This window comes from Artibeus jamaicensis, unplaced genomic scaffold (assembly GCF_021234435.1).
Source record: "Artibeus jamaicensis isolate MK-2021 breed Jamaican fruit bat unplaced genomic scaffold, CSHL_Jam_final scaffold_1964, whole genome shotgun sequence".
NCBI classification, from domain to species: Eukaryota; Metazoa; Chordata; class Mammalia; order Chiroptera; family Phyllostomidae; genus Artibeus; species Artibeus jamaicensis.
In genome coordinates this window covers 26,823,245-26,851,187 of record NW_026522030.1, presented here as the reverse complement: position 1 = coordinate 26,851,187, position 27,943 = coordinate 26,823,245, and the positions used below count along the sequence as shown (strand labels likewise).

Below are 27,943 nucleotides of genomic sequence, written 5' to 3'. Positions count from 1 at the left end.
AAATGCAACCTGAGGACACTAAACAGGGGTCACCAAAAGGAAAAGGGGAAGGGTAGAGGTTATGCCTAGGTCAATGGAACATGACTGTTTGAATATAAGATCTTGCTTTCAACCTGAAAACTGTTCTCCAAAAATCACATGCCAGTCATTGTACTTTTAATATAATAGTTAGGAAAATACACAATGTCCAAATACTCCTTCAGAAGTAGTTCTTGTGCGAGTATGTATTCTACAGATCGCAGTGCCTTTGGTTTACTAGTCAGGCCACTCTCACACAAGCTCATGTAGATTCTCTAGCTCCCTGCTAGTAACTGTAACGCCCCCCCACCCCCACCCCGCCCCGCCACCACCAGGAGTCTGCAACTTTCTGCCTGGGCGAAGGTTCTTCTGGCTAAATTCGCTCATCTTGAAACTTCCACCCACACTGTTTCTTCTGCCCGAAACATTCCTCCCTTCCCTCTGTTGGCGGCCCCCTCCCTTCAGTTGGCGGCTCCCTCCCTTCTGCTCCCTGGGAACAGCCTCAGTCTTGGCTGAGGCATCGCCCCCACCCCGAACCTCCAGGGGGGCCCCCAGCACCCAGAGCACCCGTCACACCGCACTGTTTGCTCTTTGCTCGTCCCACAGGGAGAGTGTTTGTTAATGCTCCTTTCAGCCCCACTCCCTTCCCCAGTCCCTTTCAGAGCCTCAGGGATGCCGGGAGGATCAGCGAGCAGGGCGAGGGGCTTTGGGAGGCCAAAGGCCAGGGAAGCCACGCACTTCAACTAGAGCAGTTCTGTTACATCTTCTAGTACACGTATTTTATATCAAGAGGATTCGGTTCCCATTCGTGTGTTGTGTTTAGTTGTCACCTGTCTTTGGGCTCCTTCAATCTGAAACAGTCTTTCCCTGGCGTGTCTTTGGGCTCCTTCAATGTGAAACAGTCTTTCCCTGGCATCAAAGATGTCTTAAGGTAGCCACAGCCCAGTTTCTCTGATTCGGGTCCAAGTGTCTGCAGGGAACGTATCATGTGCTGTGACAGACTGCTCTAGAGCGCCAAGACATTTTTATCCTTGTAAAAGATGATCCAGAGATAACTCATCAGCCAACACACAGTCAGCCAGCAGGGAAAGGTAGCCACGATTCCAGTAGAACGTTAAACTGGCTGTTTTCAGCAACAACTGGAACTCCAGAAGGGCCTGGTGTTCACACTCCAGCAACACAGAAGAACAAAAGACTTTCTCCCTCAGTTCCCCACTTCTCTCCATTCTCTTCAGAACTCAAGAACATTTCATTCCAGCCTGGCCCCCCGAGGGGGCCGGCAGCAGACTAACTCATCAAGAAGCAAGAAACTGGGACTGTGGAATTAGTCAATAGGGCATTTGTGGTTTCAATTTTCTACCCATTTCTAACTATATTGGACATTGTCTTGAATTAGCTTATTTCCGTCATGATGCAGATTAGGATGCCATTAGGACCACAGTGGGGTAAAGATGACTTGGTTCTTAACTAGGCCAGTTGTGTCTGTCACTTGTTAGAGACAGACATTCATAGCCAGAGAGAGTAGGGCCACAGCTGTGCCCACAGCTGCCCAGTTTCAAGGGAATCCATGGCTTTTGGAAACCTGGTGCTCTTTGCACAGCTTTCCTGCTGTAAATGATGACAGCACGAAGACCTATTGTCAGGAAGGTGCATGCCAGTGACTTCAGAAACCCGGAAACCGGTAACTTATATAGAAAAAAATCTATGTGTGTGTATGTAGTTGTCTAGGATATCTGTGCACAACTGTGTAATCACAATAAAAGTAACAACTGCTAACACATAGTGCTTCATGCTTTGAAAACAGTGCCAAGTAACTTGGCCGAAGTCACACAGCTCATAGGTGGGAGAGCCAGAATTCCAGCCCACACCTACTGGTTCCAGAGTTTTGCTCTTAAATCTTGGATACACTGCTTCTCACTTTTAATTGTTTAGTTGGCTCTGCATTGACATAACCAACATGTAGCTCAAGTTGTGTTTCTAGACCCCCAAAGGACAGGTGGAAAAGACAACATCTAGATGTAAATAGGAAAAAGGTCTTAAAATTACAATTTGCAATTACTTGAGAGTACGGGCAGAACTGGTAGTGTCAATATATGTAGATAAAGAGATGCTTGCTCAGTAAGTCTGTATCTCATTTCTTGTTGAATGGCAAGATATTTTTTTAGACCTCAATGCTTCATTGTTTCAATACTGTTCCTTGCAACCCATTTAAATCTTCCAAGAATTAAGCCTTACCTCCCAGCCCCTCCTCAGACTGCAGTCTGCACATGCCATCTACAGGCATAACGAGATGCTGGTTTTCTCCTGGGCAGCCCACACGATTGCTCCACCGACAGTCATCCCTGAAAACCCTCCGAGGCAGAGTGGAAGCAGAGGCAAAGGCGAGGGAAATAGTGCAAAAACCGGTGGATGCTGGAAGGGGCAGAGGTGGGGGGCAGAATATTTTTAAAAAGTGGTAAGTAAATGAGATAAAAGAAAAGTGTAAACTCCATTAATTTAAGAGCTAGGAAAACTAGGAGATAGTGCATCGCTTCCAGACTGGAAACAGAAGTTACCTTTTACCTAAATCCAAATCACCGGGTGCTCAGGTAAATGCTTATAGTGCAAAATGGATTCTTCCAGGAAGATAATAAACCAGGAAACACAGTATAGGCTTTAAAAAATACTATATATCCACAGTAAACCTGCTGTCAATCTGACAGACTCCATTGTTCTCTTTCTGGTGCTTACATAATATCTTCTTAGGGTAAAATAAAACAAAATAGCCTGCAATTCCCTCTCAGGCAAGCCTATGACAGAAGGATCTGATAGAGAAAATGCTCCTGATGTTCCCAGTTCCCATTTTAAGGTGGAAGCCTTAGGACTCCCTAAGCCAGGACCCAAGTGAAGAAAACTGTCCTCTAAGTGAGGAGCCCTCTCCCAGCCTCTCACTGTGCTGGTATTCAGTCTTTCTTTGCGTGCATGGGCTTGTTGACTGGCTAAAGACTGACACACCTGAAATCAAAATTTCACATTTCATTTTCACTTAGAAAAATAATTCTACCTTCTCCTGGATCACTACTGCCACAGCAATGAGCTGTATGGTGTGTGGAAAAAGTACAGATGTTGGAGTCAGGCAAACGAACTTGGGTTTAAATCCCAGCTCCACCATAGTGAGCAGCATGTCTTAACTTTGGTGTCCTCCCTCATAAAAAGAGGAGTGGGGAGAAAGACTCAGATTCCTTTCCTGTCTCGCACTGCAGAAATAAATGAGGATAAAACATCTTAGGGGACAGGCCCAGAGGAGGTCATTATAAATCTGTTGTTTCTTTTCCTCCTAATTTATAGGACTAATGCAAAAATTCTGAAGCACTCTCTTTGTTCTTACTCATTTGTCAAACTTTCCTAGGGCCCTACTATGTGCCAGATAAAGAACTACATAAAAACAGATGTGGTTGTCTCTGCCCCCATGAAACTCCGGGGGGGGGGGGATGTGCAGAAATGAAACAGCCAACTGGTAAATGAGTGGATGAATTTGCTGAATCTAATGGTGGGGTGAAGCTTGAATAAAGTTTCCATTAGGGAAAAGAACATGAAGCTAAATTTCAAGTTCCCAATGTGAGCTTGGAAGCCAGACCCTGTGTGGGTTTACTGCTGGACTCCATCCACGGGGGGGTGAGGAGGAGACAAGTCTCTGAAGTTCTCTGCGCCTCCCTTTTCTCTTCTGTAAACTGGAGATAACAGTAGTTCCCCACTGGGTTGCTGTGAAAAGTAAAAGCAACACCTGTCCCTGACACTTCCTGCTTCTCTGTGCTCACTCCAGTTACCAACAGGCTTCCGTTTAGCTTCCGGCCATCCTGAGCAGACAACCTGCCCCAGGGAAGCACCTTAGCGCAGAGGTCACCCATGACCAAAAAATAAAAACTGATAGCACAGCCCCACCCCCAACCCTCCTAGGACCTAACTAGCAAAAACATGCTCTGGACCAAGCTACCTAGAGCGCCTTTCGAGGATTTGCCCGGCCCCAAGTGTTGACAATCAGGAAAACCAGCACCTTCAGAAGGTGTAGCCCTCTCCCAAGGGAAGATGATTAGAATGAGCTGGGTTCCTTGACTAGAATAATTAAGGGCTTCTGAGCCCCAACTCAGCCCAGATGGTTCTGCATCCTCACCTGAGCCTCCTGAGAGCCTGACCTCCTCCCTCTGGTTCAGCTGAGGCCGCAGCCCTTGAAAAGAAAGGAAGGGCTGGGAAGGAAAGGCCCAGGAAGTCCATGGTCTGGGAATCAGCTCCATGTGGCCAGTTACTGGCAGGAATGCATAAGTCACATACCTGAGTGTCCTCCCACACCCGGAAGACCGTGCAAAAGTAAATTGCTAAAGCAAGCAGAAATCATAGTCTTTCAGGCAGAGGTCAATCTGCCCCAACCATTTGAATCTGAAGGTAAAATGTTACATAAAAGCACTAGAAAGACACTTACATGTATTCCCTTCTACTCTTCAGAAACAAAATGCTTAGTTTCTTTTTAATAAGAAATGAGCATAAGAAATACTTAAATCAATAACTAATAAAGTTACTTCTTAGCTTGATTGTCCTGGATCAGAAACCCCCTTCTTTGGTCAGGCTGCAGCGCTGGGGCAGACAGGTGGAACCTGACAAGGTGACACGGGGCCGAAGAAGCTGCTAGCAGCGTGGCCCGGTCGCCATGGCAACCACGGTGGCGACGGGGGCGGATCCCGGGCACGTGGGACTGTGGGCGTAGGGGCTGAAAGCAGCCGCCTGAGTGGCAGCTGGGGGGTCGCTCCTGAGTAGCGTAGACGTGACTTCTGGGTTCCTGTGACCTGCATGGAAGAACTTTACGCCTGCCCCAGACCCGGTAAACGGAAAAAGACAGTTGCTTCCCAGCCCAGAATCTCCAAGTCGGCCAGGTGAGCAGAATCATCTTTACAGAAACCAAAATATCACTGGTTAGAAACTCAGATCCCCGTTCCCACTCCGGGCCTGATAATCAAAATCTCCGTGGCGAGGATCCGGGATCTGGATTTAACCAGGTGTTTTATAGGGTCTGGAGGTTGGGAGACACTGGCTTCGCCTAATCTTTTTACTCAACACCATCCCACCCCCACCACCCCGTGATGGTAATACCGCACTCCGGTCCGCCCCACTGCGGCTCTCAGAGGCCTGCGAGAACCGGCAGGAGAGGGTCCTTGGAGTTGCAAATGGAGATCCCATTCTGCTTCCTTGAACTGAAGTATAAACTGCGCTTTGTCAGTTTCCCACTTGGGGGCAGCCTCGTTCTTCGCTCCTGTTCAATGAGGAAAGCAGGGGTCCTTGGTGTTTTTTTCCAGTTAATTCCGGCTGCAATCTCCCCAAAATGAACTCATTGAGAAAGTGGGCTTGGATGCTGAGAGATGTCTCCTTAGAAGGAATGGAGCTCTAAACGTGAGAAGCTCTTAGCTCCAATTCTTGGTTTACGCTTAGGGATCAAAGGATCCTGGCTGGTAAAGCAATAATGTTCTTGTTGAGAATAATGCATGTGCACTAGACAACAGATTTCTCAGCCCTCTGAGCCTTATCCTATACTGGGCAATCAGATGAGACCTCAGGATTGATTCAAACAGCCCCAGTCCTGGATGGACTTGAACTGTAGGCCTGGGCCCTGGGAAACCAGGAGCCTCATCTGCTCACTTGGAGGAGGCTGCATGGTGGTCAAATGGGGGAGGGTGTGACATCTGCACTAATGGGAATCCCCCAAGTATACTTCTCCCTGACAGTGAAACCAACACCTGTAATATTAGCACAGCCTCCATGACAAGTAGGGAGAGGCTCAATTCAATTGGGGCATAATCTATGGGTCTCTAGTATCCTATGCATTTACCATGCCTTTTTATAGGTCGGACTTCTGTGTTATGACTGCATAACATGTAATAAGTCAGGATAGCTTGTCCTACATTAGCCTAGAAAGTACTTCTTCAAACTTATAAATGTACTTCCAAGTTACAAGGCATGAATCATTGTTAAAATAGGGTGAAGGGACTGAGATGACTTAGACCAAGTGAATGGACCACACAGATTGTCCTTTGGGGTGATAGTCTTACACAAGGGCTCACGGTCAAATAACTATAAAATACTTGATTACATATATTTCTCTATGTCAGAGCTTTTTGCGGAAGATTTTCTAAATTAGCATGTATTGTGACTCCTTAAGCCAAGGTAACTACATGCATTTCTCACACTTCCATGGCACCTTTTTTCTAAGAGAGACGTGCAGAGCAACTATTCTGCAGGGCGTGCCTTGGGAAACCCTGAGCTGGAGTAACAAAGTAACAATGACTGCCCACAAAGTCTGTGTGAGGTAGGAAGGTCGGGGCTGTTCGACACTCCTGGTTTTCAACACAGTGCTGGCAACATAGATTGGGGCTGCCTTCTTCAGGAGCAGGATGAGAGCAGTCATTTGAAATGAGAGCAGGCCCAGGACAAATAATTAAATTCCCAGAAGTCCATGTCAACCGTTTCAGGTGCTTGACATTCTTTAGTTAACAGGCAGCCCTCATTTTATTGCACTCCACAGATGTTGCAGTTTTTAAAAATGGAAAGCAAGATGCTTCACCAGCCAAAAGGTGATTTGCGTTATTGCGATAATCTGGCACGAACCTGCAATATCTTGAGTTATGCCTGTATTTAATCCCTGCAACCACTTTCTGAGATAGATATTCCCACTTTTGAGAGAAAGAAACACACTAATTATTCCAACACCACGCCCAAGCTTGTGTAGGCAGGAAGTGACAGGGCTGGTATTTGGAGCTGTATCTTCCTTTGTATGTGATAGAACCCGGGCCCAGCACCAGGGCAGCCAGCAGGGGACGGGAAAACAGCTGGTTTCATTTTTATGGTCACCTGAGTAATTAGTGGTGAAAAATGGGAGGAGAGGCCAGTAGGCTTTTCAATAGTAGAAGAAAGCCCCCAGTGTCAGCTTTGATGGTGGGCAGGGGGTAAGCCTTTTTCAAAAGATACATGGTCACGAAAAATTAGAAAATTTATTACACTAGCATCAAAGCAGTGAGTTGGTGACAGACAGAATTTGCATAGAATCATAGCAGTGAGTCAAGTCTGACTTTGAATTTCTTGATTTTGTTGAGTTGGAGAAGGCAATGCCATTAGTCAGGCTTGGCAAGAGAAGGAGAATGAAGAGAAACTTTTAAATTTTGTTTTACCATTTTGTTTTGGTGAAAAGAGAATGAGTTAGCTTTGAATAGAATGAACCTGAACAACCACTGGGATATTTAGGTAGACCAGAAGCAGGTGTGAAATTGGGGCTGGATTCTGGATTATACCAGTTTGGGTTACAGGTGCTACTTAAATCATTAGCACAGAGAGGACCAGCTAGGAGAAAATGTTTTGTGAATAAAGAGGGCAAATACTTTAGGGTACCAGATAAGAAAGCAATTTAGAAGGTGACACAATGGTCCTTTAAACTTTTTCTGAGTTTTCTGTCTTCTGCCATGCTCTACACAGACACAGAGCAAGAGCTATTTTGTGCACAAAATAGAAAATCAAGAAGGCAGAGTACAGTGGGATTTCTTCATGCTAAGACTAAATGTCCAGAAAGTGTTATGGCCTTTTGGAAACCCAAGAAACTTCTTATGTTTTAATGCACAGTCAAAGAAAGGCTGAATCCCTAGAATGAATGAATCAAAATAAATTGTAATGTAAAAGTCTGTGCATCAAGCTTACACAGCTTGCTGTGCTGTGTTAACTGCTTGCTATCATGTGTTCCCTGCAGGGTTCACAGAAGGCCCATTTACGCACAAAACAAAGACGCTTTCTGCAGTTCAGGAGGCTGCGAGGCCAGCTGGTGGGGCCCCTCTTCCTGTCATTGGTCACATCCAGAATGCCTTTTAGTCTGCAGGTTTGGCCCAGAGTTAGCCAGACTCAAGGCATGTATGTCTGAGAGCATAACCTGGCAGCATTGTTACTGAACAGGAGGTCCCGGGGTGAGGGGGGCAATATTTGGCCCACCTAGGGATGCCAAAAACTGCTACAGAACAGGGGCCCTTCCCAAGGACAAAATACTAAAATCTACTGGGCTCTTCTGTCTGCCACCAATTGGAAAGACATCTCTCAATGCCAGAGACTTGTGAAGAGGACACAAAATGTTTATTTAATGCTATTCAGGCTTAATGCCTCCCCTAAAATATCAAAGTCCTTTAGGGTATACACCTGTATCCACACAGCGCTCCCTTCTCCCACTGTCCCAACTCTGGGTACTGTAAATCAGGAAAAGAGCACACATCCCTTTTTCAGGCCGCTGGCACCATCAGCTGTGTTTACGTGCAGGCAGGATCTCTCTCTAGTTAATCCAAAGTCATGTAGTACCCTCTCACTGTCCACTGGCAAGAGTTCTTTGTACCCAGTCCCAGTCAAAGTCTGTCCTGCTTTCCAGGCCACGTGGCCAAAGGGGGCACCCCAAAGTCACGTGGGCTTCTTCTACCAAAGCTGCAGGGGTCAGCACTCTGACCAAAAGCGCGTGTGTCTTTCTTCTTCACCTGGCCGCAGGGGTCCCCATTCTGGCAAAGCTGAGTGGTACTCTTTCACTCTTCCAAAAACCGAGTTGCTCTCTCTTTCATCTGGCTGCAGGGGTCTGCACTTTGGCCAAAACCACATGGTTCCCCCTCTCTTCACCTCGGCAAGAGGGGGTCTTAACTCAGCTGAGACTGCGTGGCTCTCCCTTTCATCTGGCTGCAGGGATCCCCATTCTGGCAAAGCCGAGTGGTACTCTTTCACTCTGTTCAAAACTACATGGCCCTCTCCTCACCTGGGCAGTTCTCCCCTCAGTCCCTGAGCCAGTCTTTTCCAAGCTCTCACACAGGTCCTGTAACTTGGGGGACCTGCCCCCAGTTACCTCTTGGGGGAAGTGACTTCATCCCCCTGGCTCCAAGCCTGGCCACAGCCATTTAACATATCCAAGTGACCCGCCAAAGGCTATAGATACGTTAAATGACCCTGCCATGGATTAGCTGCAAGGCTGTGGCTGTACAAAACAGCCCTGCATGTTCCTGCTCCTTGTGTCCCTTCCCCCAATTCACACCTGAGGGGAAAGGAGTGAGGACATCTTATATGTCTCTCCAATATTCCTATACACCTTGAGTTCTGGACACCATTCCAAATCTTTTTTTGCCCCCCACCCCTTGGCTGCACCCTGTGTCAGCATCACTGTGTGAAACTGAATAAGAAGTCCCAAGGAAAGTGAGGATCAGACATTAGAAGCTGGGAAAGGCTCACACATTCAAATGCTGGAAGAAAAGTGTCTGGGGCCCACTGCTTCATGTGTGATTCACTGGCAGGTGTAACTAGCAGGTGTCAGAAAATACCTGACAACTCTTACACTTGACTAACTTTTTTTATAACAAGCTATATCCCATCTTCAAAGAAAAAGTTTATTTCCAAAGTCATTTGTATGTCAGTTGTTTGAACCTGGATATGCTTTCATTCTCAGAACAGATCCTCTAAATTCATGTACCCTTGTAGGCACTCATTCATTCTGAATGAATCAATAGATGCTAATAAGTACCTACTGTGTGCCCACTAGTGCCAACCAGAGCAGTGAACAAAGCAGACAAAAATATTCTTGCTGTCCTGGAGCTTCAGTCCTGGTGGGAGGAAACAGACAATAAATAAATAAGAAATAATTAAGAAAAGCATGTTGTATATTAGAAAAGGATACATAAAAATAAGAAAAAATGAGTATGGGGAAAAGAAGTGGTGCGGCATGTGGTTCTGGAAGGCCCCACTGAGAAGGGAGCGTCCAAGCAGGGACCTCCTAGCTGAAGAAGTTAACTGTGAAGGTATGTGGGGGACTGGTGTGTTGCCACTGTCCGAGGCCAGACAGGTTCATGCAATTCGGGCAGAGGGAAGAATAGTCACAGAGCCCTTGTGTTGTCTGACACACCTTTATTCAAGGCTGTATACATAGAAGTAGAATTGGCGGGTTATATGGTAACTCTGTTTAACATTTTGAGGAGCCGCCAAACTTGCATGAGGGGGCTAGTTTCTCCATATCCTCACCATCTTTTTTTTTTTAAATAGCAATCCTGATGGATGCAAAGTGGTATTTCATTTGCTTCTCTTTAAAGACTAATGTTGGCATCTTTTCATGTGCTCATCGGACATTTGTATACTGTCTTTGGAGAAATATCTATTCATGTCTGCTACTCATTATGAAATTGGGTTGTGTTTTTATTGTCAAGATGTAACATGTTTTTATATATTCTAGATACTAGACTTTTATTAGGTGTATGATTTGAAAATATTTTCTCCCATTCTTTGGGTTGTCTTTTTCACTTTTTTAATGGTGTCCTTTGAAGCACAAAAGTGTCTAATTTTGATGAGTGCTAATTTATCCATTTTTAATTTTGTTGTTAGTGCTTTTGGTGTCATTTTAAAACCATTGCCAAATTCAAGGTCACTGAGATTTATGCCTGTATTCTCTTTTAAGAGTTTTATAGTTTTGGCCACATTGATTACCAGTGTGGCTCAGTTTGTTAGTGGTTGCCCCACAAATGGAAAGGTCCCAGGTTCGATTCCAATCAGGACACAGGCCTGGGTTGCAGGTTCAGTCCCCATTTGGGGCGCATACGAGGGGCAACCAATCTATTTCTCTCACACTGATGTTTCTCTTTCTCACTCCCCTTCTCTAAAAATAAATAAATAAAATATTTTTTAAAAAGAGTTTTATACTTTTGGCTCTTACATGTAGGTTTTTGATCCATGTTAATTTTTTATACAATGTGAGGAATGAGTCCAAATTCATTATTTCGTATGTGGATATCCAGTTGTTCAGTATGATTTGTTGAAAAGGCTATACTTTCCCCTTTGAATTTTCATGGTACCTTTGTCAAAAATCAATTGTCCACAAACGTATGGCTTTATCTCTGGAATCTCAGTTAAATTCCATGGGTTGAATTTTCTATCCTTATGCTAATTACCACACTGACTGGATTACTGTAGCTTTACATTAAGTTTTGAAATCAAGAAGTATGAGTGCTCTTTGTTCTTTTTCAAGATTGTTTTGGCTATTCTGGATCCCTTGATTTTCATATGAAATTTTAGGACCAGCTTGCAATTTCTATAAAACAAGCAGCTGGGATTTTACTAAGGATTGCCTTGAAATCTGGAAATCACTTCGGGGAATATTGCCATCTTAAAAATACCAAGTCTTCTAAGCCGCAAACATAGGCTGTCTTCCCATTATTTAGATCTTCAAATTCTCTCAATGATATTTCCTTTTGTTCATAGTGTATAAGTCTGGTACTCCCTTTGTTAAATTAATTGCTGGGTATTTTATTGGTTTTGGTGCATTGTAAATTGTTCATTTCATTTTTAGATTATTCATTGCTGGTATATAGAAGTATAATTCATTTTTGTATACTGATTCTATATCCTGCAACCTTGTTTAATTCATTAGCTCTCATAGTTTTTTAATGTATGCTAGAGAATGTTTTATATACAAACTCATGTCATCAGAGAAGAGAGATAGTTTTAATTATTTCCAACTTATATGCCTACTATTGAATTTTTTTGCTAATTGCCCAGGCTAGAACCTAGTACAATGTGGACTAGAAGGGGCAAGAAAAGACATTTTTACTTCTAATCTTTAGGAGAAAGTTCTCAGTTTTGCCCATAAAGTATGATTTTTAACTGTGGGTTTTTCTTAGATGCTTTTGACAAGGCTGAAAAAGTTTTTCTTTTCTTACTTTACTAAATATTTGTATCATGAAAAGATGTTGGATTTTCATTTATTGAATCAACATTGCATTCCTGGGATAAATCCCACTTGGTCATAGTGTATAATCCTTTTTATATGTTGCTGGAGTTTGTTTGCTTATATCTTATTAAGGATTTTTGTCTCTGTATACATAAGCAAAATTGGCCTGTGTTGGTATCAGGGTTATGAGCTGGAAAGTGTTCCTTCCTCACATAAATAGCATTGGCCAGCGACACCAACTGCGCCTGGGTTTTTCTTCGAGGGAAGTTTTTGATTACTGATTCAATCTCTTTGTTATGGGCCTATTCAGATATTCCATTTCTTCTCAACCCAGTTTGGTAGTTTCTATCTTTCTAGAAACATATCCACTCCTTCTAGGTTATCTAATCTATGGGCACACAATTGTTCATAGTATTCCTTTCTGGTGAAATATTATAAGGTCAGAAGTAGTATATTTCATTCCTGATTTTAGTAATTTTAGTTCCTCTTTTTTTACAGCCTAGGTAAAAATTTGTCAGTTTTTTTTTATCTTCTCAAAGAACTAAGTTTTGGTTTCATTGATTTTTCTCTATTTCATTTATCTCTGCTTTAATATTTATTTTCTCAATTCTGCCTGCTTTGGGTTTATTTGCTCTATTTTTTTCTAATTTCTTAAGGTGGAAGGCTAGGTTATTGATTTGAGATCTTTTTTTAATACAGGCACTTAACAACTATAAGTTTCTAAGTATCTGCTTTTATTGCATTGTATAAGTTTTTGTGTGACTTTTTGTTTTCATTTATTTCAATGTATATTCTAATTTCCCTTGTAATTTTTTTCTTTGATACACTGGTTGAAAAATGTGTTAGTTTCCACATATTTATATATGAATTTCTCATATTTTATTTAGTTATTGAATTCTAACTACGATTGGAGAACATATTTTATATGACTCTAGTTTTAAATTTATTGAGACTTGCTTTATGGCCTAAAATATGATCTATGATCTATCCTGGAACATGATCCATGTGTATTTGAGAGAAAAATGTATTTTGCTGTTGTTGGATATAGTCTTCTGTAAATGTCAGATAGTCTAGTTTATTGTATCATCCACAGATTTATTTTCTTGTTGATCTCCAGTTACTTGGTTTATCCATTATTAAGAGTGGGGGTGCCCTGGCTGCTGTGGCTTAGTGGCTTGAGTGCTGGCCTGCAAACCAGATGATCGCCGGTTTGATTCCCGGTCAGGGCACATGCCTGGGTTGCGGGCCAGGTCCCCAGTAGTGGGTGCTCGAGAGGCAACCACACATTAATGCTTCTCTCCCTCCCTTCCCCTCTGTCTAAAAATAAATTAAATCTTAAAAAGAAAAAAGAGTGGGGGTATTGAAGTCTCCAGTTATTATTTTTGAACTGTCTATTCTTCAAATTTGTCAGCTTTTGTTTCATGTATTTTGGGGCTTTGCTGTTAGGTGTATCTATATTTGTAAATGTTATATTTTAATAGATTGGGTCTTTTACTATTTTAAAATATTCCTAGTCTCTATTAACAATTTTTGCTTTGAAGTTTACTTTATGTGATATTGGTATAGCTACTTCAAATGATTGTTACTACTTTGACAATCATTCCTTTTACTTTCAACCAGTTGTGCCCTTGCATCTAAAGCACGTTGCCTGTAAATAGCACACAGGGGATGATTCTGCCTATGTCTGCCTTCCGTTGGAGTTTAGTCCACATACATTTAATACAATTACTGAAAAGAGGATACTTGGCCCATTCATTTCCTATATGTCTTATATCCCTTTTGCTTCTCTTTCCCTCTGTTACTGTCATCTTTTGTCCTAAATATATTTCTAGTGTACCATTTTCATTTCCCTGCCATTTATTTTCCTAAATATCTTTTGAGTTGTGTTTTTAGTAGTTGTCCGGGGGGCTATAGTGAACATCTTGGTGTGTAACAGCCTGGTTCATATGAATGCCAACGTTATTTCCGTGGCATACTTTGCTCCCGTCCAGCTTTGTGCCCCTGCTCCCACACCGGGGGTGTGGTTGCAGTACACGTGGTGTCTTTAAGTGTCGTGTGGCCATCAACCCAGATTTGCAATCATTGTTTTTTGCAGTTTCCTTTTAAATAACAGGAGAAAAAGTTACAAACAAAAATGCATGTTTAATATTTATCCGATTAGATACCTTTACCAGTTTCTTCATATACCTAGGAATTCACATTTAGTGGGTTTTTTTTATTTCAGTTTGAAGAATTGGCAGTAAGCTTCAAAAAAAAAGTTACAAAGAACAAAATAATACTCAACCATAACCCTACTAGACAGGAATATCCAGGTGTTTTATAGCTTTGTATTTTTATTTTTTCAGGATTGGAATAATGCTAAATCCTTCACTGTGGGGCAAAGGGGCTGGTTAGAGCATCTCCTGGGTGTTCTGCTTCATAGTTTCTCACAATAAAAATACAAGCATCTGCCTTTATACTAGGCTTTCTGCCTCCGACATCTGCCCCCCCAACCTTCCCCATGGCAGCACTGGGTGCTCATTTAGGGGACATCCTCTTCTCCCTGGATGCACAGCTTCTCTCCCTTCTACCCTTTCTTGCCTCCTAGTCGGCTCCAAGTATCCAATTCTTCTGATACACAGCCTTCCAGTCCTGTCCCTGACCAGCTGTTGGCCACCCCAGAGGCCCCTTGGCATGTTCCATTGCTTTGGCCCAACAACATTACGTGGCAGTCTTCTTCTCTACTGTGAACATTTTTGGATTCTAAACAGGCTATCGGATCTCTGGCCTCTAGCCCACAGGTCCTGCCAGTAGATTAAGTTTCCAAAAGTTTGGCCTGTAAGCCCAGATCAAGTTTAAATTCAGTGTAAATTGCTCTCTTTGCTCGAGACCTCATGGGCTGCCTCTGCTCCACCCTCAAAAGTAGATTTCTGACATTGGCGAAATTCTTTTGCAGACATGCTAATTCTTACTTGAGAGAAAGAGGCTGTGTTCTTCCAGGGGAGAGTTCCCTGAATAGCGCCATTATCTGGTCCAAGGGCAAGAGGGAGACTCTGTGTTCTATCCTCTTCTCACACATTCCTTTCTTTATAAGCGGAACTGGGCTTCCTTTGATCTTTGCTCGACTGAGGTTTTCCTTTATTTGCAACTAAGGTCCTATTGCAATGAAACTTCCAATTTTTCCTGACCATATACACCTTTTGAGAAAGGTTTACCTCCTGCCCACCATCAAAGCCCACCCTGGGGGCTTTCTTCCGCTATTTGAAAACTGGCCTCTCACTCCTCCCACTTTGCACCACCAAATTACTCAGGTGACCATGACAGTGAAACCAGTTGTTATCCCCAACCCTTGGTGGCAGCCCTGGTGCTGGACCTAGGTTCTGCCATATACTGAGGAACACCTGCCTACACAGACTTGGCCATGGTGTTTGAGTAACTTGTGAGTGCCAGTTTTTATGTCTATAACACAAAACAATACCAGAATGGAGAGAGTAGCAGAGAGGGAAATTCAGAGGTCTGCTGAGGGTCTTTCTCAAGTATTCAGGAGAATAATGATCACCATTAAGGACATGAAGAAGCCACTTTATAAGTAGGAAAGAAGCACCCAAAGAGATTGGGAGAGGTGCCTGGCACCCACCTCAGGCAGGGAATGATGCCTGTTCCCGTCAGCAAGACCAAGAAGTTCATCGTTCACGAGCTTTTGGTAGAATACACGGAAGATTCTTGCGTCAAAAATGGGAGATTCTTAGCTCTAAAATAAAGCTTTTTCCACTCTCTCCTGATAAACCTTAAATGCAAGACCCAAGAGTTTCGAACTGTTTCTAAGAAACCCAAATTGATCTCAGAACAAAGCAAAAGGATGTACAGGCATACAGAAGTGTCCAGCACCCAGCAAAGTAAAATTCACACTGTCTTGCATCAGATTAAAAATGACCTCTTACACAATAACCATGTGTACAGAGAAGGAAAATGTGACACCTAATGAGAAGAAACTCAATGGAAACAAACCCAGTGCTGGCAAAGATGTTTTAATTCACAGTCAAGGGCATGAAATGTGTTCTATCTGTTCAACAAGTTAAGAAGAGACATGGAAGATAATTTTTTAAAAATCTCTAGAGCTGAAACTACATCATGTGAGATAAAATACATACAGACAGCCCCTGACCTAAGATGGTTTGACTTGCAGGTTTTCAACTTTACAGTTATTAGCTAGAACTTCTAGTATGATGTTCAAAAGTTGTCCTTGCCTTGTACCTGATCTTAGTGGGAAAGCTTCAAGTTTCTCACCATAAGTATGATGTTAGTTGTAGTCATTTTTACTTTTTTTATATAATCTTTATCAAGTTGAGGATGTTCCTCTCTGGTCCTAGTTTACTGAGAGTCTTTATCATGAAAGGATGTTGGATTTTGCCAAATATATTTTCTGTATCTATTGGTATGATTATTTGATTTTTATTTTTTAGCTTGTTGATATGATGAATTACAGTAATTAATTCTCAAATGTTGAACTTGCCTTACATACCTGGGATAAATCCCACTCGGTCATGGTGTTTAATTCTTTTTATACATTGTTGGAGTCAATTTGCTAATATTTTACTGAGGAATTTTACCTCTATGTTCATGAGAGATATCAGTCTGTAGATATCTTTTCTTATAATGTCTTTATCTGGTTTGGGTATTAGGGTGATACTGACCTCATAAAATGACTTAGGAAGTATTCCCTTTGCTTTTAAAGATTATAGAGAATTGGTATGATTTTTCTCCCTTAAATATTTGGCAGAGTTCAACAGTGAATTCATCTGGCCTGGTGCTTTTATTTTGGAGGGTTAATAATTACTGATACAATTTTTAATAGATTCAAATTGTTTCCTCTTGTGTGCATTTGGCAGATTGTGTTTTCAGGACATTGGTTCATTTCCTCCAGGTTATTAAATTAGTGGACCTTTAATTGTTCATAGCATTTCTTAATAAAGAGAAGTCTGAGAATGGAGCCTTTCAGGAAGCTGCCAGACAGATGCAATAGTGACCCTTCTCTGCTGATGGGACCTTTAGGGAACTCCAGTCCCATTCTGCTCCCCCCACACCACCAGTGATTACAGGCCTTCTGTTTTTCACAGCCATCAAAGGTGTGAGATTGTTGGTTTTCAAGGGTATTACAGGGATGGTGAGAGGGAGGTAGAAATAGGGCAAGTTAAAATGCCACAAGCTGACATTACCAAGATTCACAGGTTTTCCTTGAATAAGGTTTCTTAGTTACTCGCAAGACTTGGGTTAATTTTTCAGAGTTGTGGAAAAGTTGGTTTTTACCATTTTTGACAGTGTTCTCATTGCTTTTATGGAGGAAAGGATTTTCAGAGGTCTCTGGCACACTAGAAGTTCTTCTTCATCAATATAATTTTAAGACTCTATCACCTAATGATTTAACTAGCTATTCTTTCAATTTTATTGAAGCAAAGAATTGGTAATACCCTGACCCGCAAAAAGATCTGTCGCACCAGCATTCGGATCATTTGCTTTCTTAGTTATGCAGAATTATACCAAAAAGTCTTTACCAAATCCTAGGTGCAGAATTTTAATTTTTATTCTTTCTCTTTCATTTATAGGTACCTTGTTTACCTCAATCTAATCACCAAAGTTTGAGAAAATCAAAATAGTTGCTAAAAAGATAGCTCCTTCACTTCTTTATAGAGAGAGTAAATCTCTATAAGACACACTCTTCGTCATTATTTACATGTTTTTAAATTCATCAAAGAAGAATTAGTCATATGTATTTGGCTTTCACACTTAAATCCTCAGTTCTGAGCATCAAAGGATTCCCTTCCCATACTCCCTCCCTCCATTCTTTCAACCCAGTTGGGGTCAGTGACATAATTTGCAGCTCCTAGTGAGAAATGAAAATGTGGAGCTCCTTGTCCAACATATAGGGAGAACATGCAGTTAATGGTGCTGAAAATAAAGATTTTCCCTTGTAAAGTACTTTATTACTTACAAGACATAAAAGGGTAATAGTTATACAGGAGTAACATTTATGTTATAACACATAATGTTACACATTGCAAAAAAACAATATTTGGTGTCATAGTTTTGTATCATACAATAAACAATGACACTTTATTATATGAGTATAGTAATGTCTTGATTGATCATGGAATTTTTTTATGGTTTACTTTTCTGCAACTGTATTTATTAGGCCATCAAAAACTTTTTATTTCAGCAGTTTTGCTTTCGACTGATATATTTGAAAGTAACATCAGTTGCTCTTGACAAATGCAGGATCACAAATACTTTTTGATAATTTTTAATTTTGCTTTCTTTTATTTTATTTAATAATTTTATTTAGTTATTTTTCAAGTACAGTTTTTTGTCTATTTCTCCCATCCCAGCTCTCCACCCCCCGCCCCGTGCTCCCCACCTCCCTCCCATTTCCACCCCCTTTAAGTTCTCATCCCTGTGTCCTTCATATTTGTTCCTCCAAATCCCTCCCCTTTTTCCCCCTTAAATTCCCTTCCCTTTCCCCTCTGGTCACTGTCCCCTTGTTCTCTATTTGATAATTTTTAATTCTGAGAAGGATCTCTCTGCTGATGCTAAGAGTTTTATAGGCTGTAACAGCATCAGGGTAAATTTCTGATAAGTTGAATTATAAATTTTAGTACCTCTAGAGCTCATGATTCTTGCAGAATAGTTTTTTTAAAATTACTTAACTTTTTGCAAATCAGTTTTTGTAACTGAGTTTAAGTTTATTTTAAATGTTAATAAATGTATATAATGGCATTTTAATGTTTCCTCTGACATTGCCTGTAGCTTGCATTGGTTGTACAAGTTGAAAGTTGTTTCATGATTATTTGTATATAATTTAGAATGCCTGTATATGAATTCTAATAGTGAGCCCTCCATATCCATGGGTTTTGCATCTGTGGATTTAACCAACCATGGATCAAAAATAATTCTAAAAAATGTAAAGTTGCTATGTACTATGTAGGCCTGTAATGGTTGCACCTGTACCAACCATGCACAGATATTTTTGTTATTATTCTGTAAACAAGCAGTAACAACTATTTAATAATATTTACATTGAATCGGGTATTATAAGTAATCTAGAGGTTAAAGTATATGGGAGGATGTACATAGGTTACATGTAAATACTATGCCATTTTATTAAAGGAACTTGAGCATACACAGGTTTTGGTATTCATAGGAGATCCTGGAACCAATCCCCCATGGATACCAAAAGACAACTGTACCATGTCTTCAGTCACAAGGAAAAATAATCTTACATTTGTCTATTTGTTAATAATTGGTCCGTGCAAGTTTTTATATAAAAAGTGAGTTTTTTTCTGTGAAATGCAAGGATCCTTAAATTTAATTTCTATTTCTAAGCCTGTAGGTATTTGTTTTGCAATGTTGCAGTAGTTTTTAAAACCAGATTCTAAATTCTTTGAGGAATTTCAATAACTCTTGATGGCTTATCGTACTGTCCATGTGCACACTTTTATGTTGTAGTAAGTGACCGACAACGTTACTGCCTAAGTGGTGGCAGATCTGGCAGATCTGAGGCCAGAGAGTTCACATCTGTGCAGATGCTTCAGGGGTGGGCTCCAGGGACTGATAGGCAAGCCACCCTGCCCCCATGGGCTCCACTGCTGCCCCTGCATGGATACCTCCTTTCTCCCAGAGCCAGCTTCTGCTGCAGCTGCCTCCATTAATCTGGGTTCAAGTTCTGGTGCAGACAGTCCCCTCAGGGGACTGTGAGCCCTTGTACTAGTTGGTAGTATAGGGCTCACAACACAGCTTACGTTCTGGGAAGGGCATGGGTGGAGCATCCAGTCTCAACCAGGTGCCGAGCTGACTGACACTTCTCATGATAAATGATCAACTTGGCTATTGCGCCACCCTGTCTTGAGTGTATTTTAGTGTGAATTGGTTGCTGACAGTTAAGCTGTCAGATCAGAGTTCGGTATGTGTCCAAAACTGTCAAATTCAGGACCATAGAGGTAAAAGCAACACTGAGAACTTTCTAACTCTCTACCTGCCTCACATTAAACAAGACAGTCAGCATTATAAATAATAAACAAATCAAGTGTGTAGCATTAAATATTCAATACCAAGTGTCTTATTCAAAACACATGATATAATTAAGTTTGGTGAACTTTAATCTGGTTCTCCATGGCAAGTGGGAGAGCTATGACTATCGGGAAGTAATCCTGCCCTGTTTCACCTGGTCAGTATTTTAGAAGATGGACCGAGCTGGAGGAATTGTTGAAAGAGGGCGTCCAGCTCATTGGTCAAAGCCTTATGGCAGAGTATTTGGATCAGTCCTAGTTGACACCTGTTGCTGTGACAAAATCATTAAAAACACCCCTTCGCTCTCAAAAGAGTCCTGGTTTGTACAATAAATTCTACAGTAATCCTGTGGCCAGGGAGTGGCACCTTCATGTGCCCACCACTGTTTGCGACTTTGTAAAACCAGCAGCTCAGGGTGCTCAAGATACTGAGGCTGAGTCAGGATGGAAGGAAGCCAATTTATTCTCTAAAAATTACAGGAGACTTAGACAACACTGAGTTTTTAACTTACAAAAATGTAACTGACAGAGTAGAAATTAATGTACGTTTATTAGGGTGTTCTCTTCCTTGAAGGACACTTTCCTTGGAAAACTCAAAATCTTTGTAATTATTAAAATCATAATTCTTGTAGGTGAGGAGACTTAAGATGATCAGTGTTAGTTGGAGGAGCTGCTGTAATTTGCAAGATTTATTGCAATACTCAGCACCCATGCAAAGCATACCCTTTGTCCTACCAAGAGTTTTCCTTTACAATGAGGAAAGTGTCCTTGGTTCTTTTACCAGTGATATTGGGGTATGCATCAGGTACAGGTAAAGAACAGGGATGCACAGTTCCCACTAATCCTCTGTTTAAGTTTCCCCTCCCATTTGCAAGGCCTGTCAGGGCTGATGTCAGTGGCAGACCATGCCCTGTCACCTGAGGCTCAGCCAGGAGCAGCCTTCTCCACTCCTTCCTTGCAACATTGGAGGTTGCAGAGATCCTCAACATTCTTGAGTGAGCTTAGTGTGAATCACACCCCAGTTCTCAATACACAATAGAGACAATGGCCAGAAGAGGGTTAAAATCAGTTTTATTAAAGCATTGGAGAATACAGCTGGAATCTGCGGCCCAAGCGAAGCTTCTTTCCTCCTCTCAGCAGTGATGACAGCTGAGCCCACTGGGCAGGGCTCACCAGACTTACCCGCCCCATCAGACACTGAGGCTGGACTGTGGAGAGCAGAGTCCTGGCTGCGCCCACCACGGCAGCTCCTGCTGGGTCTGTTTACTGCATGGAGACTGGAAGCCCAAAAGCAGGTCCAAGAGAGAGAGAGAGAGAGAGAGAAAGAGAGAGAAGCAGGAGGACAAGTAAGCAGGGACTTTTGGCACATTATCTCCACCCAGAAGAGAAAGATGGCTCCAAGAATCTCAAATTCATCAACTGCAACAATCCCAAGGTTGCCCCAGGGGTGGAAACTTCTCCCCAGTACTTTCCTTCCAAGCTGGAGTGTGGTTAAGAGATTTTGCCCCTGATTGGCTGAGCAGCAAATGATAGGAATAAGGAAAGGGGTTCCTGCCAAGAAGCAAGGTTGGGTCAGGAACCTGGGCCATTCAATGAGTAAGCAGCCAAGGGCTATTTTGTGTGTGCCTTCCGGACTGCAGATACTAACCTAAAAAATGATACTGGCTAGAGCTGCTGGAGTTGGGACTCTAGGTCCATGGCACCTCCTGCCTGAACACTAACCAGTGAATTCCTTTTCTTGCCTGTACCCTAGAGCCTGGACCTCTGAGGACTGCTGAGTATGAACTTGACAGATTTCCCTCACCTCCCACACCCCAGTGGGTGAAATGGATGAAGGTCAAAAAGGTACAAATTTCCAGTTGTAAGTAAGTTCTAGGGATGTAATATGCGGCATGGTGACTACTGTTGACAATACTGTATTGCGTATTCAAAGTTGCTGAGAGAGTAGACCTTAAAAGTTCTCATCACCACAATAAAATTTGTAACTGTGAGGTGATGAATTTTTTCCTAAACTTTATCATTTTGCAATATATACAAATATCAAATCATTGTTGTATACCTAAAAACTAACACACTGTCATACATCAATTATATCTAAATAAAACTGAAAAACAAAAAAGAACTTGACAGATTTAAGAGGCCACCACAGTTGGGGTACAATTTGGCTGGACAGGAATGGTGTCCCTTTTGCTTCATTGAGAATAACACCCAGTGATTCAACTGTCAGGTGTGGAGTTGTCAGCTTTGTGACGGGCCATGCTGAAAGGAGGGGAAGACAGAATAGTGAGAGTCTTCCAGGCCCATGAACAGGCAGAAGAAGTTTAGCAGTAAGTTTTGCAGACCTGAGTCTGATGTAGGCTCTTTCTAGCACAGGAAGACACCCTTTTTTGGCCAGAAGTGATGACATACTGATTCCTAGCACTCTAAAATCCTTTCTCCTACCTGTCATGCAGAACATTCCTGTTTTTTTTTTTTTTATTTCTCCAGTTATCTTAATGCCATAGCTGTCTCTTATATTTGGGGGCATTTCCACTACCCTCAGTATTCCTGCTTTTAGCCAGGGTGGCTCCTGCAAAAGACTGCTTCCATCCGTGACCTGTGGTTATTTTTTTCATGCCAGCACCATGCAAAGGTGACACCATTTCATGGTCCTCCATGGCACCTTCCTGTACTTCCCAAGAGGCTACCTATAAAACTTTGCCTTGAATAAAACTAAATGATTGCAGAAATATTTTTCCCCAGAGTAATTTTATTAGGGATTTCTGCCACCATATTAACATAGAAAACAATCTGAATGTTGACATAGAAATGCAAATTTTGCTATACAAAGATAAGGCTCCAATCATATGGCCTCCATATCTCTAGTATTTCAATGAAATGAATTCATTTTGAATTCTTCCCAGAGTTGATTTTATAAATATTAAACAAGCCACAAAATATATTCCAAATACACATTTTACAGTATGTTCCAAGCATGAACAGAAACACAATATACTTTACCTACATTTTTTAATGATCTAACTTGCACTAGCACTAAAGACAAGATTGTGTGTGTATATGTATTTGCCATATATGTGTGGATATACGACTATAAACATACACAGTGATTTTTGTGGAAAATTGAAACCTTTGAGACTTTTTTTGACCAAGATATCTGAGAAAGAAAAGGAATAATGATATTAAATTCCTCAACTGGGGAAAAGTAAACATAACTGTATAAGAGCATATCAGTGGTGCATATACACACACATAATGCATATGTCAACATATATACCAGTAATATGGAATATACATATACTCACACACTTGCTTTGAGCTCTGTATCTCACTATATTATACGGCAGGGGACCAAAATCCCCAGCATTGCCTGTCTTCTAGGGAGTGGGTCCCTTGTAGGACAGGCTTCCCCTGCTAGGTGAGTGTTCTAGAAGCCCATCTGTATCAGTGTACCTTCTGGTGGTGTTGTGAGAGGCTGTATTCAGCTTCGGTGAATTTTTATTTTTTGAAGACTCTTTCAAACGCATTTGCCCACTTCGTGCTGGGTGATTTACCAGCACTCCTGCCCACAACATGCTGAGTATTCAGCAGTTTTCAAACCCAAAAGAGCACGACCCCCGTGCCCCACCCTCCCTATTTACCCGATCTCACCCCAAGCAACTTTTTTTTTTGTTTCCCTGGCTGAACAAAGTCCTCAAAAGGAAACATTTTGCCGATGTGGAAGAGGTGAAACAAAATAGCAGAAGCACTAAAATGCACCAAAATTGACAAGTTCAAAAACTGATTTGAGCAATGGAAAAAAAAGTCTCAGTAGGTGTTAGTGCGTCAAATGGAGAGTACTTTTGAAAGTGACTGAAGTTTAAACATGTAAGAATAAATATATAATTTTTATTTAAAAATTCTGGTTTTTTTAGGGTCCCCCCTCATATATTTTCCATCTTGGAAGCAGTTTTTCCCACTTCATTCAGGCAACTGGTGACTGCCTTCTACCAAACTTAGGTGGTATTTCTAAAAAGGCTTTTTATATCCTATCCTAAAAAATGGCATTTCAGGACCCCACTTTTACTTTTGGTGGCTATTGTTTAAATTCAGCAGACCCTATCCTATCAACTCCTTAACTTTAAAACATTTCCAGTCAATAGTCAAGTTTTTGCCAAAAAAAAAAAAAAAGATGTTAGCTGAAAATGTTAAAAATAATATATTGCCTCTTAATATAAGTCTGTGTGGTGGACTATGTATGATATTTACCCTATCAGTATTTTTCAAATGTTTTATGATGGGCATTACTTCCATAATTTAAAATATCTAATATTATTTTAAAAGAACGAAAGCTAGATGATTTGTCATTGTTAGAAACTGAAGCATAATTAGAAGGAGGACTAATTTATTTCAGACTACGCTGGAAGGCCCTTTCATCGGAAAGTATGACTTCCAAGTCATATGGAAAACAGGGGGAAAAAACCTTTAATTTCAAAGCTAGCCATTTGCAAAGTTCCAAAATAAACCATAGGAAATATATCTGTATATTATCAAGTTTCATGTATTAAAATTAAAATGCAAAACAAATTACTGAAAGCACATGAGAAAGCTCTACAAACTTAGTAGCAACTGTATATTATAGTTTGCTTAACTAAAGGCTAGATAACTGTTAAAACTCATTTTCAAAATTAAATGTCTAATAAAGCACTCAGAGCTTCATGAATAAGTAGGGCCAAAATGACCGTTTTGGAAATGATGCTCTTGTAGAGCTCAAGTGTCTGCTGGAGTCAGAGATTACAGGAAGCCCAATCTCTTTGTAAATGAAGGCAGTGGAACATTTCAATATGTGGAGAAGTCCCAAAGCTCCGTATGCTTACCTTTCTCATTCATACAACAGGACTGGTCAGGGTGCAGCATGGGAAGGCATCAGAGCCTTTCTGCCATGGGTTTAACGGTATGAAGATAGGCACTAGAGAACATTTCCCCCCTCCACTTCACCCAGGCTGAAATAGTGGATCAACTAGTGAGTCCACTCCTCATTCTTAACAAGAGTCCCAATTATGAATGAGTTAGATCTTGAGGAAACCAGGCAAGGAGAAATAATGTCCACCACAAAAGATCATTAGCTTTATCAAAAAGCCAAAATCCCTTCTCTTCATCTTCTGCCCCCACACATACATACACTTCCTTTGACGTTAAGCTCTTCCACAGAATCACAATCAATGGTATGAGGGACCATAAATGTGCCTTAAAGTTTCTCCACTTTTATTTAGATCCACTTAAACATATTCATGTCAATTTGGACAGCAAGTACACTGTTCTTTACATCATCCAACACCTTGTATCACCATCACTTCCATAAAATCAATCATTTTCCTACCACCCCTAGACTACCAGCCTCACCAAAACTTTTTTTGCTACTTGTCATTTGTCCATTTCCCATCTGCTTCCACTCTTGGGTTAAAGTACAATAACATGCAATTAACTGGCATATCTTTTCAAGTTCCACTCTCTTTTTAAAATGTTCTGCTTCCTCAGCCAAAATATTTAGGCGGGATGCAAATGAAAGTAACTAGTCATCTTGTCCAGATACTTTGAAAAAGGGACCACCCTGTGTCCACTTGATGCTCAGTTTCTACATCCTCCATTTCCATCACTTGTTTCAGGAGCTTACTTACCACAGTCTTTCTACCTATTTTCTAACTCATGAGTAGCTAACAACAAATTGTGGGATTTTTTTTTCAGCCAAAAATATTTTTTAAACAAACCAGTGCCAAACCATTAAAAAATTTCCAACATATCTTTTGTGCATTAGTCTTACAATCTGTACAATTAAATAACTCCAGGAGGGTTTTTTTTTTTTGCTAAAAATTTACCAAAATATTCTGAACACATAAAAATATTTTTAAAAAAACAAAAACCCAGCATAAATTTAGTTGTATAGGCATTGGTTAGAGGACATTGTTTTCACTAAGGATTATATTCAAAAGCTTTCTCTTGGATTATTACTAAAGTTCTGATTCTGAACCTTATAGCCTATAATGATGCTAACCATCTAAAAGGGGGAAACCTAATTCAGCTCAATGTATTATGATATAATAGAAATGTATTATAATAAAGACTATGCCATGATATAATAAAAATAAACATTTTTGGTTATTTAAAGGCCATCTTCCTGACCTATAACTAAAATTACTGTATTTGATTTAAACTTATTTAAGTGTAGTGAATTATGGAAAGTTAACTTAAAGGTTTGAATAATCAGTTTTGAGCAAAGAACACCTGTTGATGGCTCCAGGACCATTCAGAACCAGGCATTTGCAGAAAAAAACAAATCACTAGTATTGAATATAGCCCTTAGTCATATGAGAGATGTACTTTAGGAGCAACCCAGCATGTAGAGAATGAGGTTTACTTTGCCAGCCACCCACTCCTTGAGAGGACAGTAATATTCATAGTGAAATTGCTCAAACTCTGGTGTCTGGCGGATTTCACATAAGAAGGAGAGATCAATACCTGACTCCAAAAGGAGGAGGAGCAGGGGGAATACAAAGAGCAGCAGGCCCAGACCCACCACAAAGAGCCTGGAAAAACTCTTGACCAGTGGGTTCACCCGAATATGGCCGCTCAGAATGTCATAGCTCCACGACAACGCTTGGTGAGCCTCCTTCAGCTCCTCTTCCTCTGCCATCAGGAAGGCATTTTCATCTGCTTCCAGTTCCTCAAATGAATCTGTGTCTTCTCTTTCCAACTCAGGCCGAGATGAACAGTCAAACAGCATGTCAATCTCATCATTGTCAACTGGGGTGGGGAGCAGACTAGCACTTGGGTTGTACGCCAGTTCAGAGATAGTCAAAGGCTCTTCTTTTATTTTATCTTCCTCCTCACTTGAGGGCTCTTCATACTCCCGGGCTTCCTTCACTGGTGAGCTGGAGATCAAGGGGGCAGAAATGCCATCTTCTTTGGGCAGAGGAATACCTGTAAAAGACATTTTTTTTTAAATTTCAGGTTTGGTTTTCTTTTTCCATGAAAATCTGTAGATGGAAACAAACCAGAAAAAAAAAGCACCTCAAGTGGCTGGCGATATTAATATTTATGTGTACAATTCTGACCTTCGACTTTGCTCATTTGAAAGAATAAAATGACAATAAATCACTATTATGTTATCATTTTAAGTGGTATCTTATAGAAGTAAACTCTATCAACCAAAGTATTATAGGAAAATTATAGACTATGCTATCCAATTATAATCACTTTATTATGTTATATATTATCTTCTTGTTTGTATTGCAAATATGTGCACATTTTAATTTGGACATTTATGTTGAAATAAACTCCCTTTTAGTACTTATAATGGTTGCTAAATTCTATTTAGTTAATACAATATTAGTTGCCTATTGGCAAACATTTAAATTGCTTCACAATTGTAAAAAAATTGCTGTAAGAGACATCTTTACATATAAATCTTTTTGTCCCTCTTATTTTTCAGTTCATTGGTCCAAAAGGAAAACAGCTTTGTCAGAAGATACGAATATTATTTCCTAAAGTTTACTGGGGGACACATGTCAGTTACCTACTACTGTCAGCCTAAGGCCAGCTCTCCTAATTTTGAGCTGTGGGTACTCAGTGAGAAATAAAAACAGGTTCAAAGTTGTGTTTTCCAGGATGATTCTATAATATAATATCAAATTGGTAATGATGTGCAATAGGTAATTGAATACATTTCAGAATTTCTCTCTTCAATCTGTGCAGGAAGTGACATCACCCACATGGCAACATACGTCATTCCTGCTTCACTTCCCCTCACAAGAACAATTCATGAACAAGGCACCACTGAGGAAATCCTGGAACACAGGAGGAAGGCTGAAGCACACCCTCCGCCACAAAGACCAAGACAGACTGCATTAGAAGGGTAAGATGAATGGCTCCATGCTGACTGCATTGCCCCCCCAGGCCAGCACAGCACCACACATAGAGGTGCCCCCTGAGCCTATGGTGACATCCATGCACCCCAGTATTGTGGGTCACTTTGTAGGAGCCCTTACTCTGGTTTCACCCCAATCTGGGATTGCAGAGGAATCTGATTGTGATGGAGAAAGGGAGAGAGGCTTCCAACAACCAGCACTTAGATCTTAGCAGACTGCATTCCTACCTGCAAAGCCCAGTTGGT

General features: G+C 41.1%; 1 protein-coding gene and 1 long non-coding RNA gene across 8 annotated transcripts in view; one reads left to right on the top strand and one right to left on the bottom strand.

Moving 5' to 3' along the window:
* The first annotated feature begins 4,823 nt into the window (after positions 1–4,823).
* Positions 4,824–27,680, top strand: LOC119055571 (uncharacterized). Its single transcript, XR_005083721.2, has 3 exons — positions 4,824–4,922; positions 21,551–21,642; positions 27,526–27,680. It is a non-coding gene; the product is annotated as an uncharacterized LOC119055571 (long non-coding RNA).
* Positions 20,852–27,943, bottom strand: part of FRMD3 (FERM domain containing 3) — a 267,673-nt gene continuing 260,581 nt past the window's right edge. For 5 of the 7 annotated variants that reach the window (XM_037153807.2, XM_037153811.2, XM_053656509.1 and 2 more), the window contains one exon: positions 25,018–26,751. In XM_037153807.2, coding sequence (XP_037009702.2) covers positions 26,153–26,751 — 599 coding nt within the window. In that variant the 3' untranslated portion in view covers positions 25,018–26,152. Of the gene's footprint in view, positions 21,075–25,017; positions 26,752–27,943 lie in introns of those variants that run through there. The other 2 variants (XM_037153808.2, XM_037153810.2) reach the window with 2 other exon arrangements.